Raw genomic sequence first — 21,496 nt, forward strand, 5'->3', positions numbered from 1 at the left:
TGGACCAGTGTTTGAGGATGGTAGAATGTATACATAATGATGTTAGGGCCCGGTTGTTGGTCAATGGGGAGATCTCAAAGGTATTTCAGCTGTCAAAAGGTACGCATCAAGGATGCCCATTGTCACCATTTTTATTCAGTTTAACATTGGAGCCACTTGCAGCGTACATCAGGCAATGTGAACTGATAAAGGGAATATGTGTTGGGAAAACAGAGATTAAGGTCTTGTCTTATGCAGAAGACATGTTAGTTTTGTTGTCAAATCCGGAAGAATGTGGAATTGTGATTAAGAAAATGTTTGAGGAAGTAGGTACATTTTCAGGACACAAAGTAAATTGGGGAAAAACAGAGATTTTTCCATTGTCTAGAACATGTAATAATAGAATTATGGAAACTTGGAATTGTAGTTGATCGCCCAAGGGTGTCACACATTTAGGAATACATGTTATTGGAGACTTGAATAAAATAATTCAATGCAATCTAGATCAGGTAATAGCCAAGATTAGACTGGTAATTAAAAGGTAGGAAAGATTAAACGTAAACCTGTGGGCAAAAAGCAATGTAATTAAAATGGTTCTGTTGCCCAAGTTATTGTATATTATTCAATCCATCCCATTATTGATATATAAAAAGCAATTGTTGAAGGTTGAGAAGCTCTTTCAATCCTTTTTGTGGGGAATTGGAAAATAACCCCATGTTCCAAAATTCATGCTGATGCAGAAAATAGAAGAGGGTGGATTTGGTTATCCAGATCTAATGAAATACTGCAAAACCTTTTTGCTTAAAAAGAGTTCATATTAATGAACCATTCTGGCTACGGATGGAAACGGAGATGTGTGCACCATATCATTTAGATAATCTCTACTGTATGGGAAATCTACCTAATAAGAGGCTGATCTTAAAACCAATTGTGGCAACTAGACAGGCATTGGGCTCTTGGTTTGGAGAGAATGGACAGAGTTATGGTTTCAGCGCGGATGCCTCAATCTGGCATAATGAAGCCCTACAAATTAACAATAGATATCTAACCTGGAAGAGTTGGATCATAAGAGGAATTCTGAGATTGGATGATATTTTAGATGAGAAATAAGGTGTTGAGTTTTGAAGAGTTAATAAGTAAATATGCCCTAAGTCAAAGAGAGGCGACTAGATATTTGAGTTTGGTTTCTATGATTGAACAAAGGATTGCAATGGCGGGTGGCTCACTTGGAAGGAAGCCAGAGATCAGTAAGTTATTAACTGGACAGGAATACAGTGTACAAACTTGCATGAATTTCATGCCCATGGAATGAGGACATCTGTTAGCATGGGATGGATTAAGGGAGGCTTGGTCGAATGATGTCAACAGGGTCATTTCTGATAATGATTGGAAAGATATTTTAAGAGTAAGCATGAATATAGGGGATGACATAAATTTGCGTTTAATCCGGCAGAACATTGTTGGAAGACTGTATTGGACACCAGTAAAAAAATTTAAATTGAAACTGAAATTAGATGAGCTATGCTGGAGCTATGGTACTGATAGAGGTACTCTTTTGCATCTATTGTGGGAATGGCCAATGTTACAAACATTTTGGAGAGAGGTGATAATTTTGATAGGGTTGATAATTTTTGGAATAAGTCTGCCAAGATCTGCAGCAAATATAATCTTGCTGTTGCGTGAAGAAAGGTGTGTGCAAACTAGGAAACACCATTTTTGGCTGTGATGATAGCGATTAATAAGTTGATCCTCAGGATTTGGAAAGCTAGGAAGAAACCTAATATTGATGATTGGCTAATGGATTTGCGGGTTCTATCAAAATATGACAAGGTTTCATTGAAGAATAAAGGTAAGGAAGAAGAATACCTATTGTTATGGGGATCGTTTGATGCCCTTTATGATTGAAATTGTAGAGAGATTGAGGAAAACTGGTGAGGTATTAGTGTGAAGAGCATGGTAGACTTCACTCTCCCTGCCTTCCTTATTTCCCCATTTATTTATTTTTCTTCTCTCTCTCCTTGTCCCCTGTGTTGTCTTTGTGGTGTTACGTGTGTTTTCATGTCGTCTTAGTGATGTTTTGTGCGTTAGGAAGAGCATTTGGTAGGGTTAGTTTTTTAGGTTTCACATAGTTTGATTGCATTATTGAATTGTATTAAGTAGGATGTTCAAGACCTTCATATGTAAATACGTACTCTAAGATTGTGTTGAATCTATGTGAAATTGATGTATTTTATTGAAAACCTAATAAACAAAAATAATAAAAAAAATAAATAAAATAAAACTGTCTTAAATATCAGTCTAGGGCCCTTTGTTTTTTTGTACATACACTGGGTCTTACTATGTTGTGTTCCTTTAAGTTATTCAATGCGTGATTTTAAAGTAAACCAGTGTGATGTAGTCGACTATATGTACTTCACTAAAAGTATAGCACCTCCCCTGGCCCCTCTGCCATAGGTTTGGTACATCTTTTACGTCGGAAACCCTGTCTTGCTATTAGAATAGATGGTTTTACATCCCTGTAGAAAAACCTTCCTAAGAATGACTATTCTCTTATGTGTTCAGTCCGTCCTTTTCTCGCATCTTTCTTTCTCGCATTCTTAGTGAATCTCCATTTCATATTTTATTTCTCTACTTTGTTTACTCAATCACCCTGTCTTTCCATTGACTCATTTCTATTCACCTTCTTTGCACCTATTACTCTCTGCATATAGCTGCGTTTATAGTTGTGCTTCTTTTTGCCTAAGCATTATATATGTAGAACACCATGTGCTATTTTTAATTGAACAATGCAGCTTTGCCATGGGTCCAGGTAAGATTTTGTTTGGGGGTAGGGGGTGGAGGGGTATTTTACTCCCTGCCTTTGGACGTTGAGATGTAAAATCAGTGTTCCCGGAGTGTAAAAGTTTTAATTGCCAACTAAAATATGTTTGCCAGAAAATGCCTCAATTTTAAAAACACAGGTATGTTCGGTGTACCACATATTTTCATTGCGGCAGCGATTTATAAAAAAGAAAAACAAGTTTTTAAAAACCACACCAAAAGAAACCCTTTAATTTATGGTACTCTTATAGGCTGATTCTATTGAAATGATGACACAATAATAGAGGTCCTCGTTTGCACTGTTGTATGCATTAAAAAGTGTTCATAGGGGACACAACTGCGGGAATTGGTTAAAGGTATGGTGCAATGCTAACAGAAATAACTGGAATGGGTTGATGCCTCTTTTCTAACACAGCAGTGCTGGCATTTTTCAGGGGCAGGTTTCTGGCAATCTAAAATGGACCAGCATGTTGCCTATTTGGGCTGCAGGGTTGTGGAAGGTAGACTGAGCTTTGCATTTTGTTCACGTGCATGAGCGAGAGCTAATCAACCTGCACCCCTGCTCCAAACTCCTCCCCTGCCCTTCTTTCATATGCAAGGTCTTTTTTTTTTCCTTTTTGGTGTTTTGTGGTTTAATCCCGGTCTCGTGTTTATTTTAATGCCCGTTTACCTTATTTTTCCATTGACCACTTTAAAGGATTTTAAGGGCTAACCCATGGCAAATTAAATTGTCTTTAATCTGATAGCAACCTTTTCCGAACTAACTGGAGCATGATTATTTTCCATTTAGTCGCCTCCTTCATCTATTTTGTTATGTCCTTATTTATTTGATAAATTTGGGTACTTGTGTTTTTTGTCTCAATTCTGTTTGTTTAAAGCGGGATATTGTCGACGTATTTGTTGGACACTATATTGTTACATTGTATGAGAACATTTAGTGTAGGGGATCAAGAATCCAGATGTATCTGACTCCTGGATGGTAATGTACCGCATATAATGGCACTACTTATAACTGGAGTAACTGAGGATATTATGCCAATATGTGGTATGATGAGGGAGTACTTGAGCATTTGAAAGTACGCCTATAATGGAATGTATGAGGCCAGATTGAGGCCCAAAATTGCTTCAGTTGGCACTTGGCCTCCCGTAACACAGGGTGGCAGAACAAAGCCATTGGAGGTCACTTCTGCCCCTACAAGGTAAAATGTTTCCATTATCGCCTTTCCTGTGTCTCCTGCTTTTCCTCCAAAAGCCTTTATGCTCTTTCCCCAACTCCTTTGCTCTTCCCCTTTCAGCTGTAGTACCTTTAACCATGTTCCTTCTGCCAAAACCGTTTACATCTGTGTCTCTCACACAGAGAACATTTTCACTATACAAAAGCAAATATTGGCTTGGGTAATGCTGGTTTTCTTTGTATTGTTTTATACCTGGTCCTTAACCAAGCAGCTAGTTAATCCTTAACATGAATGTGTACGGTGTCCACAATGCATCTTTATGACCGACCTACGTACATGTGTGTCCTCGTCTCTTGGGAGGAAATGTAATTGATGTTTGCTGTTTTTGGACATTTGTGCAAACATTTCCAAAAACTTTCAAAAGATGAGCGCACAAAGAAAAACTGGTAGTGTAGTGGTTACGTTTACCTGATGTTCTATAGTGCAACCTGTAGATTTGTCCTTCGTGTTTTCTTGTAGGTGGGTGAAGCAGCAGACTGAGCTAGCTAAGCAGGCACTCAACCCAGACCCCGGACCCAAGTTAGACCTCGGCTTCAAGGAAGGACAGACAATCAAAATCAACATTGCAGTGAGATGCTATTTCTGTTCATTAGATGCTTATGCCTGCTTTAGGAATTGTGACTGCATGAGGATCCTGCTTGTTCATTCAAGCTTTTCCTGATTACTCATACTACGCATGTCTTTGTGTGGTGACTGTAGTGCTTTTACTTGGCAATGATATGGCCACACGACTCAGTTGGTACATTTCGGGGACGTTATTACATTTTCTCCTTTCAGAACATCAAGAAGAAGGAAGCAGCACCTGGAAACACAAAAGCAAGACCTGCTGGAGCGGTGAATATTCTTCCTCCACCACCAGGAGGCAAAGCCCCTATACTTATTGCTCCTCCGGCAGAGCACCCACCTCAGAGTTCTCCACAAACTGTGAAAAGCAGCACAACAGGTCTGCCTGCTACATGTTCTGTGATTTTCCTCTTTTTAATAACTTGACCGAATCTTGATCTGAAATATGATGCATCCCAGTAGCCTGTGTCACAATTAATATATGCTTAATGTTTTAAGTGCAACTTGACACTCCTTCTTAGGAACAGTTTGCATGTGTGGACAGATAGGGGAAGAATACATTGATTTCTGACGAATGTTCAATGTGATAAGTAGCAAGAGGATGGATAGTACATCTGCTTCTCCACCATGGGGTCTGGCATGGATTCACATGCTCATGAATATTCCCTGTCGTCAGGCTGGGAATCCTCGGTAAGGAAAAAATCAGTATCAGTTTTGTTTCTGATCTGTCTGTTTTAGTAGTAACCAATCACTGGTCTCTGGGTCATACTGCCCCCAGCCAATGACTGCCCTCTCCCTAAGCCCCGCCCCTGGCAGCCATCCTCAGATTTTTACCGCACGTTCAAGCGTTGGGAGTCCTCGTGCTATAGCTCTCGAGCTTTTACTGCGTTTTGCGCTTTTTCTAAGAGATTTATCTAATTTTTCGGTTTAATCGAGCCTCAAGCTCCACAGTTTCTACTTCCGATCAACGGGGACCCGTTTCGGAAGTTTCTACGCCCCTTAAGGGTGAAGTTTTTGTTGTTACGCTTCTTGGAGGATTCTGGAAGTTTGAGGCCTACCTCGCGGATGAGAGGAACATGGCCCAGGAGAAGGGAAGCTCCACTCCCGGCAAGCTGTTCAGGATCTGCCCTGGATGCAATCTACAGAATGTGTTCAAGGAGGATGAACATTTGAGATGCCTCTACTTCCTCCACAAGAACGGAACGCACGTGGAGAAGGACTGTGCGTTTTGCATGAACATGTCGGATCAGACTATGAGGGATCGTCAGACCTGTCACGCCAACCGGCTGGAAAGCAAGAGCCCAGCAGGTGAGAAAAAGAAGTCTGAGCGGTCTTAAGTCCTGTGAGGGCACCCCGGCGACGGGGGCCCAACAGAAGGCAAAGCACCGTGAGTCCGTGGGCACCAGGAGCGCCGAACGGTCGGGCTCCTCGGCTGCCAGGCAGGGTGCACATTCACCAACGCCATCAACCACGAGCCAACGCTCTGCCTCGGGGAAAAGCAAATCCGAGAACCCGGCTAAGCTTCTGGAGAGGCCCCAGTCGATCTCGAAGGAACCGGCCGAAGGGGAGTGAGGCGGTCGCCCTCCGCCTAAGGTGAAGGCCTCAAGCACGCCCAAGGTGGTGAAGGCCTTGATTCCCCCGGCCAAGGCCTCTATTGAAGGAGTTGCTGCGGCCCTGGCGAAGCCTGTGGAGGCGACCTCAGGGCCTAGAGTTTCCCTGCCACCGCGGAGGCAATCCTCTTTTAAGCCGATGGAGGAGACCCCAGTGGAAAAAGAGGGGGGGCGGAGGCCGTTACGGACACAACCTCTGAGGAGGAACTGGTCGAAGTCAAAGAAGGACTCGACAAGAATTTGGAAGAGGCTTGTTCCCACGGGAAGGATCCCGACGAGGGGGACGACGAGAGCGAGGGTGGCGACGACGAGGCTCCCGTGGAGGAGAAGCAACCAATGCGCCCGTCGCAACCCGAGCCACAGGACAACTCGTCAGCCATTTTGACCGCAATCCAAGCCTTATGCACGCAGATGAAGACGAGACTGCCCCTACCCCCTGTCGAGAAGCCCTCCAAACAAGAGGAGGAGAATTCATCCAGCCCCGCCCTTTCAGCCCTCATGGCCCTCTCAGCCTTTGTTGCTTTCCCCGGTCCCGAGGGATGACACGGGAACAGATACGGCCACAATGGGGATGGATGACGACAGTGGTGACGACGGGACTGACCTCCTGCGCCGATTCCTCGGGCATCCCCGCCTAACGAAATTGGCTCCTTCCACGCCATGATTGCCAGGGCGTCCGAGCTTTTCCAACTCTGCCCCGAAGAAAAGAAGGAAGGCTTCCTCAACTACCGGCGCGAGGCCAAGAGGAAGACGGTCCTTGCGGTGCCGTTGCTAGATGACATCTGGGACGAGGGACTTGCTCTCCTGAAGAACCCGTCCACGACGCCTGCCAAGAGGGACCAGTACGAGAAGTAGTACTGGGTCCCCGACGCCGCCCCTTTGTGCCTTAGGGCACAACCGACCCCGGATTCGGTCGTCTTGTCAGCGGCCAAGAAGAAAGCGCGGGGGGCATCGGCTTCAACTTCCCCGCCGGACGAGGGAAAGAAACTAGATGCCATGGGACGGCGAGTCATCTCGGCGGCGGCGACGACGATTAAGGCGGCCAATGCCGTAGCGATTATGGCCCACTACGACAGGGAGTTGTGGTACAAGATTGCCCCCCTTTTGGACTTCCTCCCGGATGACAAGAGGGCAGAGGCCCTGGCGATCCTACAGGAGGGTGAGGTGGCGTCGGACCACGCCATAACGGTGGCCATGGGCATTGCCGACACCGGTTTCCGCCAGTTGGGCAACAGTGTTTCCCTACGACGGCGCGGGGGGCTCAAGGCGACGGATTTCCGCCAGGACGTACAAGCCAAAGTTTTGGACATGCCCTTCGACGGGAACAATCTGTTTGGGAAGACAGTGGATGAGTCACTTCAGGCCATCAAGACAGACGTGGAGACGGCTCGGGCCTTGGGAGTTCTCCAGCAACGACGGCCGCCCTTTCGGAACTCCGGAGGCGAGAAAGGTGCCTCCAAGGGATTCGGCGGCTGCTCCTCGACGTACCGTCAGGCGGCCCGCTCCTCGTCGCAGGAAGCCTACAGGGGACGAGGCAAATCGGGTGGATCTCGCCGTCGTCGCCAAGGAGGCCAAGGCGGCAAGGCCGCCGGCAAGCAGGATTGAACTGGCCGTCGTGTCGGGCCCCCACCGGAGGACCCCGGTCGGAGGCCAGCTGACTAAGTTAGTCAGCGCGTGGGAGTCCATCTCCACAGACCGTTGGGTGCTGGATACCCTGGCCTACTGGCACACTCTCGAATTTCTAAAGAAGTGCCCCCGCATTCCTCCCATGGCCAGGAAGGAAAACCACATCCCTCAACTGCTGTTAGAGGTAAGGGCGATGCTCAATAAAGGGGCCATCGAGCTCGTCCCAAAGAGGCTCCGGGGCTCCGGAGTATACTCAAGATACTTCCTCGTCAGAAAGAAGACAGGAGGATGGCGTCCCATCCTGGACTTGCGTCGACTAAGCAAATACATCAAGGCACAGAAGTTCCGGATGGTCACCCTCCAGCACGTGCTGGGCCAGCTGGAGGAAGGCGACTTCCTATCGTCGTTGGGTTTGGAGGATGAATACTTTCACATCCCCATTCTAAAAGGACACCAAAGGTTTCTCAGGTTCGTAGTCCAAGGACGGCACTACCAGTTCAAGGCCCTCCCATTCAGATTGAAGTCGGCGCCCAGGGTGGTCACCATTTGCCTCGCACCAGTGGCTGCGCCTGCAGGGGATCCACGTCTACCCCTACCTGGACGATTGGTTCATCCGAGCAAAGACAAGAGAACTCTCCGTCGAACACACAGCGATGACCGTCCGGCTGCTCACGGACCTGGGATTCTCCATCAACTTGCCCAAATCCCACCTGGTTCCGTCGCAGGTCGCGCTGTTTCTGGGAGCCAAGCTCGATACAATAGCGCGATTGGCATCGCCGACGAAGGCCATCCTGGGCAAGGTGCAGTATCTGCCGGCCACAGACGTGGCCAAGGTGAGGTCCATCAAGTCCCTTCTCGGGATGATGTCCTCATGCATATATATGGTGCGCATGTGCAGGCTTTGGATGCGTCTTCTACAGGAGTTCCTCGACGCTCGTTGGATTCAAGCGGCGGGCAGTTTCGAGGACAAGATCTCGCTCGAAAAGGTCTTCCACCAAGCAATTTGGTGGTGGGGCACCAGTGCGCATCTCGAGGCAGGCACAGACTTTCAGACCCCAGCATACCAGGTGACGGTGACGACAGATGCCTCCCTGGAGGGGTGGGGAGCGCACACCGGAGATCTTCACGCGAGAGGCCTTTGGCTCCCGGTGGAGAGGCCGCTCCATATCAACATACTGGAGCTCCGAGCAGTGTTCTGGGCCCTCAGGTCGTTCCTCCCGTCCCTCAAGGGCATGTTGGTGAGGATCTTCACCGACAACACCACCACGATGTTCTACATCCGGAAGTAGGGAGGAACCAGTGCCCCTGCCCTGTTCAAGGAAGCCCAGGATCTGTGGCATTGGGCCGTTGCCCAGGGGTTGTTTCTGGTACCCTTTCATCTAGCAGGGATAAAAAACACCATCGCCGACTCACTCAGGAGGGAGCTGCGCTCGTGCCACGAGTGGGAACTACGCCAGGATCAAGTGGATCGACTCTTCCAGCGATGGCGCAAACCCCAAATCGACCTTTTTGTGACGGCGATGAACTCCAAGTGCCAGAGGTTCACCAGCAGGTTTCCCCAGCCGAGGAGCATGGGCAATGCTTTCTCGTTCCCCTGGGACGGCCTGTTCCTGGATGTGTTCCCTCCGTTGCCGTTGCTACTCAGACTAGTCAACCAACTCAAGAGGTCCCGGTGCAGGATGATCCACGTCACACCGGCGTGGCCGAGACACATCTGGTTCCCGGACCTTCTGGACTTGTCGGCGTCCCCAAAAGTCAAACTGTCGCCGAACGGAGATCTTCTCTCCAGAGAAGGAGGCGCCATGCTTCATCACGACCCGGAGACGCTGAACTTGCAGGCCTCGCTCCTGCAGCACTAGAGTTTGGAGGGTGCGATAGCCTGGCGGACTGCAAAGAGGTCCTTGCAAAGGCCAGGGTGTCCTCAACACTCAGGTGCTATTGGCATAAGTGGAAGAGGGTCTCTGTCTGGTGCCGTGCACAGAAGATTAACCCTCTACGGATTACGGCCCCTCAGGTGCTACCGTACCTACTATTGCTGGCCAAGGCGGGACTAGCGCATGCTTCCATCAAGATACACCTGGCAGCGATTTCCCGATACACCAGGACGACAGGACGGCCATCCCTGTGGCCTCATCGCCATCGTGAAGGAATTTATGAAAGAACTGTTCCGATCGTTCCCACCGGTGAAGGCTCTGGCCCAGGCGTGGGAGCTCAACGTGGTGCTGACCAGGCTCATGGGGGCGCCATTCGAGCCTCTGCATTCGGCACCGTTGAAATTCCTGTCGTGGAAGACAGCATTTCTTGTGGCCATTACCTCCGCATTACGAGTGGGAGAGATCCAGGCCCTATACTGCAAGCCTCCATACTTGACTTTTCACGAGATGAGGGTGGTGCTGAGGACGCACCCCTCCTTTATGCCCAAGGTGCCGTCGGACTTCCACCTCAACGAGCCCTTGGTGTTGCCAGTTTTCTTCCCGTCGCCTTTGTCACCGGCCGAGAGGTCTTTGCACTCGCTGGATGTAGCGAGAGCGTTGAAGTTCTACGTGGACCGCACAAAGAGTTTTCGGAAGACGTCACAGCTGTTTGTGAACTTTGGACCTGTGAACCAAGGGAAGGTTCTCTCGAAGGCTTCCATTTCCAGATGGCTCTCCGGCTGCATCATGCACTGTCACCGGTTGACAAACCGACCGTTGTGCGGCCGTCCGAGAGCCCATTCGACCAGAGCAATCGCTGCTACCATGGCGTTCTTGTCTGGTGTGCCCCTGCTGGACATCTGCAGGGCTACTACGTGGAGGTCGACACACACATTCACGAGATTCTACTGCGTCGACCGGGATTCCAGGGAGGAGTCCAGAGTCGCCAAGCAGTGCTGCGCAACCTGTTAGCTTGAAGGTGGGCCTGGTGAGGAGGTAAGAGTTGCTTAATGTTGAGCCTTTGCCACCTCCCGTGGTTGTGCATGTGTGTACTGCTATGTATTCTTGTATTCATGAGCATGTGAATCCATGCCAGACCCCATGCTGGAGAAGGAACAAGTTACTTAACTGTAACTGTTGTTCTCCAGCATGGGTCTGGCATGGATTCACATGCGAACCCTCCCTCCTACCCCTCTGCGGCTCTTCACTTGGTCATGCTGCCACTTCACGTGCTACCAAATTTGAGGATGGCTGCCAGGGGCGGGGCTTAGGGAGAGGGCAGTCATTAGCTGGGTGCAGTATGACCCAGAGACCAGTGATTGGTTAGTACTAAGAAAGACAGATCAGAAACGAAACTGATACTGATTTTTCCCTTACCGAGGATTCCCAGCCTGACGACGGGGAATATTCATGAGCATGTGAATCCATGCCAGACCCATGCTGGAGAACAACAGTTACAGGTAAGTAACTTGTTCCTTTTTTATGGTTTGCATTTGCTGAAGAGAAAGGGCATTAGCAATGTGGAACTGCTTGGCAAGACATCTGAAGATTTTGCTTCTGGAGCAGTTTCGACCACAATGGATGGTAGTCTGGGAAACTGGTTTTAGTGGATCTGAGAGACTTGCCATGTGTGTTGTATTTAAGCTTTTATTTTAATTGCAAGACTTAACTACGCTCCTGTGCAAGTTATAGTTTAATAAACTACATTCCCTTGTACACCTCCCTTAGACACTCATAACAAATGCAAGGCATAGGTTGTGCGATGAATGGGTCCTTTATTTTCATCTCAATCACAAGTTGAACAATTGAAGTTTAGTGCCTTTTTATAGACCAGTACGTTGATGGGTTGAAAGGCGTGAGTTTTGGGTGTTTGCATTTCCCAGCCTGGCAAATGAGGGCAATGACTCCGTCCACTCCTTAGTAATGTTCATTGGAAGAGAAACTGTGTTTTAATGATCCTTGTGAGTTACCCTGTACCAATCCCCCTGGGAAAGTACAGGACCACCCCTTGCTAAAGAGGACTGTTTCTTGACTGACTGGGTTGCGACGGTCAGTTGTTTGAGTTTGGAAGTTTAAAAGGATGAAAGACAATGTCCTGGCAGGGAAACCAACAGGATTTCGAAGGATCAGGTTTATAAAGGTCTCTGGTTCAGCCACTGAATTCTTGCTGACATGCATTCTGGAATGAGTGCTGGGGGTAATATCACAATTGAATGATTCCTAAATTATCATATTCCATTGTGTGCCATTGGAATTGGTTTAATAATTTTGCTGAGCATTTATCCTAAAAGTGCAGATAGGAACTGCACAATTAGATAATACAAAATACAGATCAACAACTGAGATCGGAAAGGATGCTGTCCATTTTAAGGTAAATGCTTGTTTGGTAGTGTCACCAGAGCTGTTAACAATCCACTGTGTACATATAGATCTTGAACAACTAAGAAGCTCATTTTAGTGGAATGAATAATTTGGCGGCAGGTAGCCGTTACGTGTTAGCATGCACGTAGTCGTCTCCCTGCCACCAGATTTGTGTAATTCTACGGCAGATTGCAAATGTACAGGGCTAAAGGCAACGTCGGCTTTTGTCCTGCACTTTTGCACTCTGCCATGCAAAGTAAGCAAACGCTGCCTGACGTGCTCTCATGCCGGGCAGCGTTTAATTTTCATTGTGAGCACTACTTACCATGTGCACATGGTAATTGGTGTTCATAATAACAAATAAATGCTGCCTGACATGCTTGCATGTGTAACGTTTAATTATAATTGTACATGCTGCCTCCCATGCGACCTGGCATGAAAATCCATGCCGGCGAAAATTCTGGAGCTTTTGTTTGACACAAAGGAAGGGGGGCAGCAAAAACACAAGTTGTTTCCGACCCCTCCTCTCCACCACACAAATGATTCAATATGTGGCATGATTGAAAGCCGTTGAAGCCTTACTGGGGGCTTTTACGCCTTTAAATCATGTTACGCCACTATGGAACATGATCTCCTAAATTATGATATCTTAGCATGTTGGAAGTATACATGTGGACGTAGTTATGGGTGAAGAAATCGGGGTTGTGGGGGACAAGGGTGATACACCCATCCCCACAATGTTAAGCAGGGGGGGATTCTGGGGGCTCCGAAATGCGAGATGGACACAAAGGTATAGTTTTCTAAATGTTTGCCATTTATTCAAATGAAAAGGTGTGAGATAAGTGCATATCATTCACTATCCTAACGAGGATGTGCAAACTAAACTAAATAAAGATGACCTAGTGTCCAAAAAGTATCTGACCCTCACACTAATGCATACAACATAAGTATACAAGGAATATCTGGCTGTCTTCAGTTCAACAAAACCGTGAACAAGTTCAGACTTATATGTTTTTAGAAAGTACTCCTTGTGACCAGGGTTGGACTCCCTTCCCCTGGATCAATTCAGAAATAACCTTGGAAAAGTTCACTTTCAACAAGTTCTTATCAGTTCATCACAAAATATCTTTTCCCTCCGCTGTGTCCATCCACTTGGTAAAGCAAATGTCTCAAAGCAATTCTTGTCCTCCACAGTATTTTTCTTGGTAAGGCAAATGTCTCTCACAAAACACAAGCTCATAAACCAAGACAATTGTTTTCCTCAGGATGCAAAGCAATAATTAGCATATCACACTTATTCTTCAAATTGAATACATTTGTCAGGATAGCATAGCAACTATCTTTGGTGATGCAACAGTTTGTCAAAATGATGGAGTTAACATGTTCTTTCCACCATACTTTTTTGTCACAACCACACTTCTTCAAAACATCTTCTTTCCTGGTATACTCGCCTGCCAGGAAGAAATCTCCTGCAACCACAATTGGTCTTAGTGGCAATATGTGTTCCAAGGTTCTCCACACCAATAACCCGTGTGAGGAGGCTGAGCAATGGCTGCCTCTTTTTATAGTCTCTTGGAAATGTGGGGTACATGGTTCCCCAAACTAGAAACACCAGAAAAGGAGAATTGTGCCAAGTTGCCTCTTGACTGCTTCTTGATAGCCACTTGGCTGTAGGCAATGTGGGTTACAGATTTGCCCAAGTTGGTATCCCATAAAAGGGGAACCGTGCCTTTGTCGCCTCTTTATTTGTTCGGTTTTAAAAATTGATTACTGACAAATGTCCTGCTTGGAGCGTCCCGGGGTCACTTAACTTCAGGCCAACTCGCTGGTCTCCTTTGGCGTCTCCACTCCACATTCTTCTGCTGCTGCGGTCCTTCTGCGTTCTGCCCACTCCGTTGCCAGCTTCAGCGGTCTGCACTGCTCTTCTCCGGAGCTCTGCCAGCTCCGCTGGGCCTCTGCATCCTCCCTCACAACGAAGCAACACACGTCGGGTTGGGAGCAAGTCTCCCACACATCTGGGTTTCTCCTCCTGCTACCGTCCACTGCGCTGCTTCCTGCTGCGCGCACTCTGTAATACCGCATGCCTTCTCTTCCTGTGTCAGTTTCAGCTGGCGTTGCTTCTGCAGGAATCCCAAAACTCCAGACTGCTTCTGCCTCAACTACTCATTTTGCGTGACTCTCCAGCTGTAGCTCATTATTGGGTTTAAATGTCCCGCTCAGGTGCCTTGCTGTACAACAACTAGACTGCACATTCTGTTCAATTCACCTCTGATCCTTACTGAGTCCCAGTACCACAGACATTATGAATCCTGAAGTACATAGTGGTTTGGTTCTTTGACATTTAGTTAGTTTTGATTGCTTTGAACTGAGAGTTGTCAGAGTAGATGTTCTGTAAAAGGTTTGTGATTTAACATTGGGGTTAGGACCTCTACCTAAGACAGAATCATGACAATTAAAGGATGGCATATTTAATTCCTGAACTCCCAAGGCACAAACCTTATTCTGTTTAGATGACTTTTCATAGCATGTTCTTTGAGTAGTTTCATGGGAGGGACAAGTGCAATGACAGCATGCCATTAGATATTTGGGACTTATATGGCTCTCATTGTCAGGCTTCCAGATGGGGTCGTACCAGGCCTTTTTACACATTAAAATCTTGTAAATACGACAGCTTTATTATTTTCCTGTGTACATTTACACAACAGTGTAGAGTACAGGGCAGTGCAAAGGTCAGGTTACTTGACAGAAACGAGAACGCTTCTTTTGACGTTATTGATGTAATTGCAAGCCATGGAGAAAAGCCCCTGAAACCGAATTTATTTCTCTGAAGCTTTTCAAAAAAAGAAACTACACACCAAGATAAAAGGAATGATTTCTTTCCATTCAGCTTCTGCTGTGTTGTGTGTAGACACTCGTGGAGCAAACGGAACCACCGTGCATATTTGTTTCTTGCATTTTAGGATTGTATAATCAAATGAAAAACCAAGTTACATTTGAGAATTCATCTTATGTAACAAATTATGCTTTTTTTTTCCAGTGAAAGCAAACTAGTATTGCACAATTGTATTTTTCAGAATTCCTCTCCTCTGCGCACAATCATGCAGGAGCAGATCATGTTTACTCTTATTTAATGTACAGTCTAATTATAAAAACAGTGTGTACAATTATGAGTATGCATGGTTTAGTTTACATCCCTTCAACCTTGCAGTCAGTGGGGTACATCAGTGGCAGCAGAGCCTTTGCTCAAAGGTGAGTGACTGTCATTACACCAATCACAGGTGTTATAGCCTCTCAAATCTTCAAGGCTAAATACAATTAAACATTCCAAAACCTGACTCTCCATGAAGTGCAAGTGCTGTTCAAAAACAAATACATTTTTAGCATTTGTAATTTAAATTGAAAGTTAGCAAAACATGTCCCTGTGATAATCCAGATAGTGTTTTAACTTTATGTAGTGCTTCATGCATGGTTCGTCCAACATCTAGGCACGGTGCACTGGCGTAGAGGGGGCCCCCGCAGCCACTGCGGTGCGGAGGTGGGGGGGGGGGCGCTAGCACATGTCCTGGGAGGGGGCCCCCCTTGGAGAAAAAATATATTATTCCAAATTCTTTTTTTTTTTAAATCTTGCTTTTTGAATTCACTCTGTTTTCATAAACAATTTATTTCTGTATCCAAAATCATTTCTTTATGAAGGCAGAGTGACTACAAAAAGAAACTTTCTTTTTGAAGTCAGAGGGTTCTCCCCGCCCCATGATATGGAAGACCTCAGGCTGGAGGCCTCCATGCCATGGGGTGGGGGAGCCATATGACTTAAAAAAAGAAAGTTTATTTTTGAAGTCACTCTGCCTTCATAAAGAAATTATTTCCATTATGTTTCGGTCCTTAACGGAAATACTTTCTTTATGAAGTCAGAGTGACTTCAAAAAGAAACAATTTCTTTTTGAAGGAATAGGGCTCTGCTCAACCCCGTGACGTGTGCTTGTGTGAGTGTATTTTGAAAGGGTGTACACTTAAATGTGTAGGTGGCTGCCTGTATGAATGTATGGTGAAAAGGTGCACACAAATATATGGGTGGCTGGGTGTGCTTGTGTACGGGGAAAGGGTGCACACTTAAATGTATGAATGGCTGGGTGTTCGTGTATGTATATGGTGAATGGTGTGTGTGCTTGTGTTCAGGGGCGCAACAAAACTTACATTTCGGGGGACTGATCCTTCAAATGTTGGGATAGCCGCTAACTTCACGGGCGGTGGAGAAGGGGCAAACTTATTTGTGTGGGGGGCATCTAACTTCTTTACACATTTTAATTAGACTATTCTAGTGCAGCTTCAATGTTACAAGCAGTTAACTCTCTCCTTTAAGTCTGAAAGCACCCACTTATGGACTGCTGTGGGAATGAGCGGTCTCCTGTTCCCTCTCCCTTCCAATCACTCCCCTGGCATGCAAGTACTAATCACACATCATGATTTAAATTGCCTAAAGATTTTGCATTTGAATGCAGGTACTAACAGTAAAATGCTTTACGCTAGTAATTGCTGGTCCCTTGTTAACAGCGAAACCCAAGTGCTGTTTAACATCTGTGTCCTGTTCTGTCCGGCAACTGCTCTGAAGGTCCGCCGGGTAGAGTCAACATAGCCCAGAATTTCAGGAGGTTTGGGGGGGAGAGGGAAGTGGAGTGCTGAAGCCCAGTCAACTCAATGGTGTTATGCCACTACTTGTGTTTAATGCCTTGATTACTTACTGGAAATAGTCATTACTCCTAGCCCTATTCTTCCTCATCCTTGTACTTGTGTATGATGCAATCTGCCTCATACTCAAGTATTGGGATGAGGTAGCGGTACATGGAGATAATGCCTGACTTAGCTACCTGTAATCTTCATTACTCCTAGTCCCACTTTCTCATCTCAGTACTTGCCTATGAGGCAAGGAGTCTCATAAGAATGCTCTGGGACAAGTAAGAGGGGCGTGAAGGTAATTCTTGGCCGAGGAGCTGATTTTGGAGGTTGGGGTAGGGCATGGGAGGTGAGGGGATGTGTGGGTGGCAGGATTGTGCGATCAATCATAATGGTCGTCTATGTCCAGACTAAGCAAGCATGATATGTGGTATTAGTGGCTAGACAAGCATTTTGGTGCAGCCTGTCTGGTCATTCCTCATTTTGGTAAGACTGTTTTTTAACTGCGCATTTCTGATAAAGCAGTCCTGCTAAGTGTAATTACCTGGCTAGACTGCCATTTGGGTGCTGCCCGTCTAGCCGTTTCTTACTGCAGCATTGTATATTTTTCTGGGCATCTGTGATAAAATGATATGATATACAAGTCATTTATAACACGCCTGTACACAAGAGCTTCTAGGCGCGACAAGACAAGGGAGGGAAGACAGAGGGAGGACAAGACAAACAATCTTACTAGGCCTTGTGTCATTCAGATGGTGCGAGAACGAGAAATGCAAGGTGAAAGGGAGGGAAGTGCAAGGAAGAGGGAAGGGGAAAACGGGGTAGTAATGCTCTGAATAAGTGCAGCCAGGGCGCCCGGCTCTGGGTAGTGCAAGGAGAACAAGGGGCTGTACGGTTACAGTTACAACCCCTAAGTGCATTGGAGGCCCGGAGGCAGTGCAAGGGTGACTGATCAAGAAAGAGCCTGCACTCAGTGAGACTGAGCGTAGCCAAGCAACCAGTCAGTACAGCACAGGTAGGTCAGCAGGGGAGTGAGAGGGAAAGCAGAGGAGAAGAGAAAAGTTTTGAGCTGCTTCCAAAAATTCAGGTGGTCCGCTCAAGTTTGAGAGGGGCAGGGAGGCCATTCCAGAGGAAGGCACCTGCAGAGGAGAGATGTACCCCCCCCCCCCCCACTCTCTGCCTGGAGAAGCATCTAACCCTTTGAGAGTTGGAGGTAGCTGGGGGAAGGGCTCGAAAAGGAAGGTGTTTTGGAAGAGAGCGTCATGTAGTGTGGGCCCCGACTCCAGAAAGCCTTGTGGACAGTGCAAAGGGTCTTGAACTTGATCCTTGCAGCCACCGGGAGCCAGTGGAGAGATTTCAGGGCTGGAGAGATACGATCCCTGAGCTTGAGCCTAAGGATAAGTCTCAGTCCTGTTCCGGATTAGCTGCAGAGGGCATAGAGCAGAAGAAGGCAGATTGAGAAAAGAGGCTGTTGGAGTAGTCCAGCCTAGAGAGAACCAGGGCTCTGGAGACAGTGAGCTTCTGGGGGAAAGTGAGAAAGGGAAGAGACCCTTTGAGGAGGTGCAGCTGATAGTGGGAATTCTTGGCGACGTCCGAGATGTGAGGAGAGAGTGGAGTCGAAGATGACACCAAGGTTTTTTTGCCTCGCAGGAAGGTGAAGGAGAAGGGCCCAAGCTGGATGGCCAGAGAGAGAGGGAAAGCAGGGGCAGGGTCCCATTGAGAAGGATCTCTGTCTTGGTGGCATTGAGGCAGAGATCTTTGGAGGCGCACCAATCCTGAATTGCGAATAGACGGTCAGGAATGCGAGAGAGGAGAGGAGCCCGATTGAAAGCCGTCATCCGCATAACCCTGAAGTTAGAGGAAAAGGTAGAAATCAGGTAGGCCAAAGAGGCCAAGTAGAGGTTGAAAATCCAGGGTGAGAGGATAGAGCCCTGGGGAATGCCACAGGTAGAAAGAGAGGTGGCGGAGAGAAAGGGACCAAGTTGGACCTGGGAGGGGCTGTCCAAGAGGAAGATCAGCCACTCCAGGGCCCGATCCATGATGCCCAGGTTCTCGCGTAGTCGATTGATCAGGATGGCGAGGTGACTGTGTCGAAAGTAGAGGAAAGATCAAGGAGGATTAGGACAGAAGGAATGCTGGAATGAAGGTTAGAGAGCAGATCTTCACAGGTGTTTAGGAAAGCCGTTTCCATGCGTCTGGCAGCTCTGAAGCCAGACTGATGGTTGTGGAGACAACAGATTCAGTGTGGAGAGTAAGCTGGGAGATGGACAGCTTTTCCAAGAGTTTGCCCAGGAAAGGGGTGATGGAGATTGGGTGATAATTTGCAGGTAGATGGGATCGGCACACTGCTTCTAGAGGAGTGGGTGCACAAGGAAGTGCTTAACGGAAGAGGGGAACGCTCCAGTGGCGAAAGAGCGATTACAGAAATCGGCCAATGCTGGAGCAAGGATGTCAATATGGTCCTTGATCGTTCTGGAGGAGCAGAGGAGCACCTGTTTGGACGACACTTTCATAGATCGGACTTCTCTAGAAACCTCATCAGGTGTCAGAGAGAAAGAGGAGAAAGGAGGAGAAGAGGTAGAAATGGCCAAAGGGTGCCGAGAGAGGAGGAGATAGAGGACAGGATGTCCTGAGTTTTAGCAGAGAACTGAGAGGCCAGAGCCATACAGAGGGACTGGGAGGGAACAGGAGAGGTAGAGACTGTAACAGGATTGGTCAGTTCTTTGCAGATTTTAAAGAGTTTCAGCCATGTTGTTGGAGGCCGCAGAGACCTGGGCTTGAATGTGTGCTCTCTTCTTGAGTGTTATTGCTTCGACTGGCATTTTGGTGCAACCGGTCTAGGTATGTCTAAATCTGGCCTGGCATCCTTTACTGTAATGTTATTGCGTGTCTACACTGGTCTACATTGTGCGGCCAGTGGGACATGTTTTCAATGTGGCATGGCATTTTTAATAGCAAAGCATTCAGGTTCCTGTGCACTGTTGGTGACTTGCATGCATTGAATTGGTGTTATCCTACAGATCAATTGCGAACACTCTGGCATTTTAGGCATTTTTCCTCAAACTGCTGTATATTGCATTTAAACACATATTTATATCTTTCTCATCTCATCGTTCAGTGTGCGGCGGCATACCCCTTCAGCAGCACGTTTGTGCGTATTGTGCAAGCATGATAATCTAGGCCCACCCAGAGTGTGGCACGACCCGTGATTTGTTGCCGAGTGGGCGGGGGGCAGGGGGGAGTGGGGGCCCCCCCTTCAGCATGGCTCACAGGGGGGCCCCCACATTTTGTTACGCCACTAGTCAAACTCCACCCTTTCCTCAAGATTGTAGTAGTGCATCACTTGTATAGTGCCTTTCACCGTTGGTATGGGCCCAGCGCACTGTAGGTTGAATGCCCTTGGGGGACCGGAGTCCAGGTATGGGAAAACATTTGAGGAGGTGCTTGTATGCCTGTGTGCATATTGGCCAATACTTGCGATACGAGGGATGGCCAAGTCCCTGCTGTCCACTGTGATGAATCCTGTGGAGTTATCACCAAACCCCAGCTTAAAGTCTCCATGTGGCCAGGGGAAGACAGCCACTACCTGATCCTAACCCCAGGGGTATTATCGAGGGGGCTGGGGGGATCACATGGGAGAAGGCGGCTATCGGTGGGGAAATGGTAACTCCACTAGGAGAGATGCAGTATTCACCTTCTGAAGATGTAACATTCCCAGATATTTAATGGCATACTATCAATGTACCAATCCCTTTAATATCAAGAACCTGTTCTAGAAAGACAGTTAAACAGAAACAAATTGGTGCCTCAGTGACTCATGAATTAAAGATGAAAACCTTGAGTTATCATGATTCTGTCTTAATGAGAAATCCCCATTCTAATGTGAAATTGCACTCTTTTACAAGTTCCCCTTACTCTAGTAAATCTGTTTATAGGACAATCTGATTTAATTTTAAATGAAATGGAACAACTTAATATTACATGCTTTCCTATGGACTACGGTTCACATAATGCTAAAAGTACTGGGACGAAGAAGAGGAGCTTCGACGTAATGGAAACTCAGAACAGTGAATATCCAAAGGTGCGGTCTAGTCCTTGCCAATTGGAACACCTGAGTGTCATATCTAAAAGCCAGGCTGGAATCCGGCTGTGTAGTGAAGAGGAAGAATCAGTTCATGGCTGTGCGAAAGGCGTAGCAGGAGGAGCTCAAGCCATTCGAGGTGCAGGAGCAGCCACAGAGAGAATCCCGCCAGCACAAGTCAGCATGACGGGTGAAAACCAGAAGAACTGTGGAGTACGCGAGCGGAAGACGGCGTCCTGAGAGGAAGCACAGCTGTGAAGACGATGCGCTACTGAATCAGTGTGAAGCCGACTCGGGAAGCCGCGGAAGATCAACAGAGCTCTTATTGCTCCTGGAGACCCAGCACAATTTACCGGAGGTTCGCAGAAGCAGGAGAAAATGCTGACTGATTGCAGAAGCACTGCTGCAAAGCCTGACAGCCAGAGGTAGTCGCTGCAAAGAACCAGTGAGTTGGCAGAGAGTGAATGCTGACCCCCGAGGGCGCTCTATGCATGAAAGCTGTCACAATCAAATGATTTTTAATTCCGAACAATTAATAAATCTAAGCAGAATGTGTTTAATCAATACCAATTAATTAAAGAAAATGAAGCTAAGTTCAAAGAAGAAATGTCCCTTATAATGGACTTCAAGAGGGGA

General features: G+C 47.1%; 1 protein-coding gene across 1 annotated transcript in view; it reads left to right on the top strand.

The window, feature by feature from the left end:
• Positions 1-21,496, top strand: part of NECAP2 (NECAP endocytosis associated 2) — a 325,616-nt gene that overhangs the window by 277,275 nt on the left and 26,845 nt on the right. The window contains exons 5-6 of the mRNA XM_069611115.1: positions 4,494-4,602; positions 4,812-4,977. Coding sequence (XP_069467216.1) covers positions 4,494-4,602; positions 4,812-4,977 — 275 coding nt within the window. The remainder of the gene's footprint in view (positions 1-4,493; positions 4,603-4,811; positions 4,978-21,496) is intronic.

Source organism: Ambystoma mexicanum, chromosome 8, assembly GCF_040938575.1.
Source record: "Ambystoma mexicanum isolate Mex_15411 chromosome 8, UKY_AmexF1_1, whole genome shotgun sequence".
Classification (NCBI taxonomy): Eukaryota; Metazoa; Chordata; class Amphibia; order Caudata; family Ambystomatidae; genus Ambystoma; species Ambystoma mexicanum.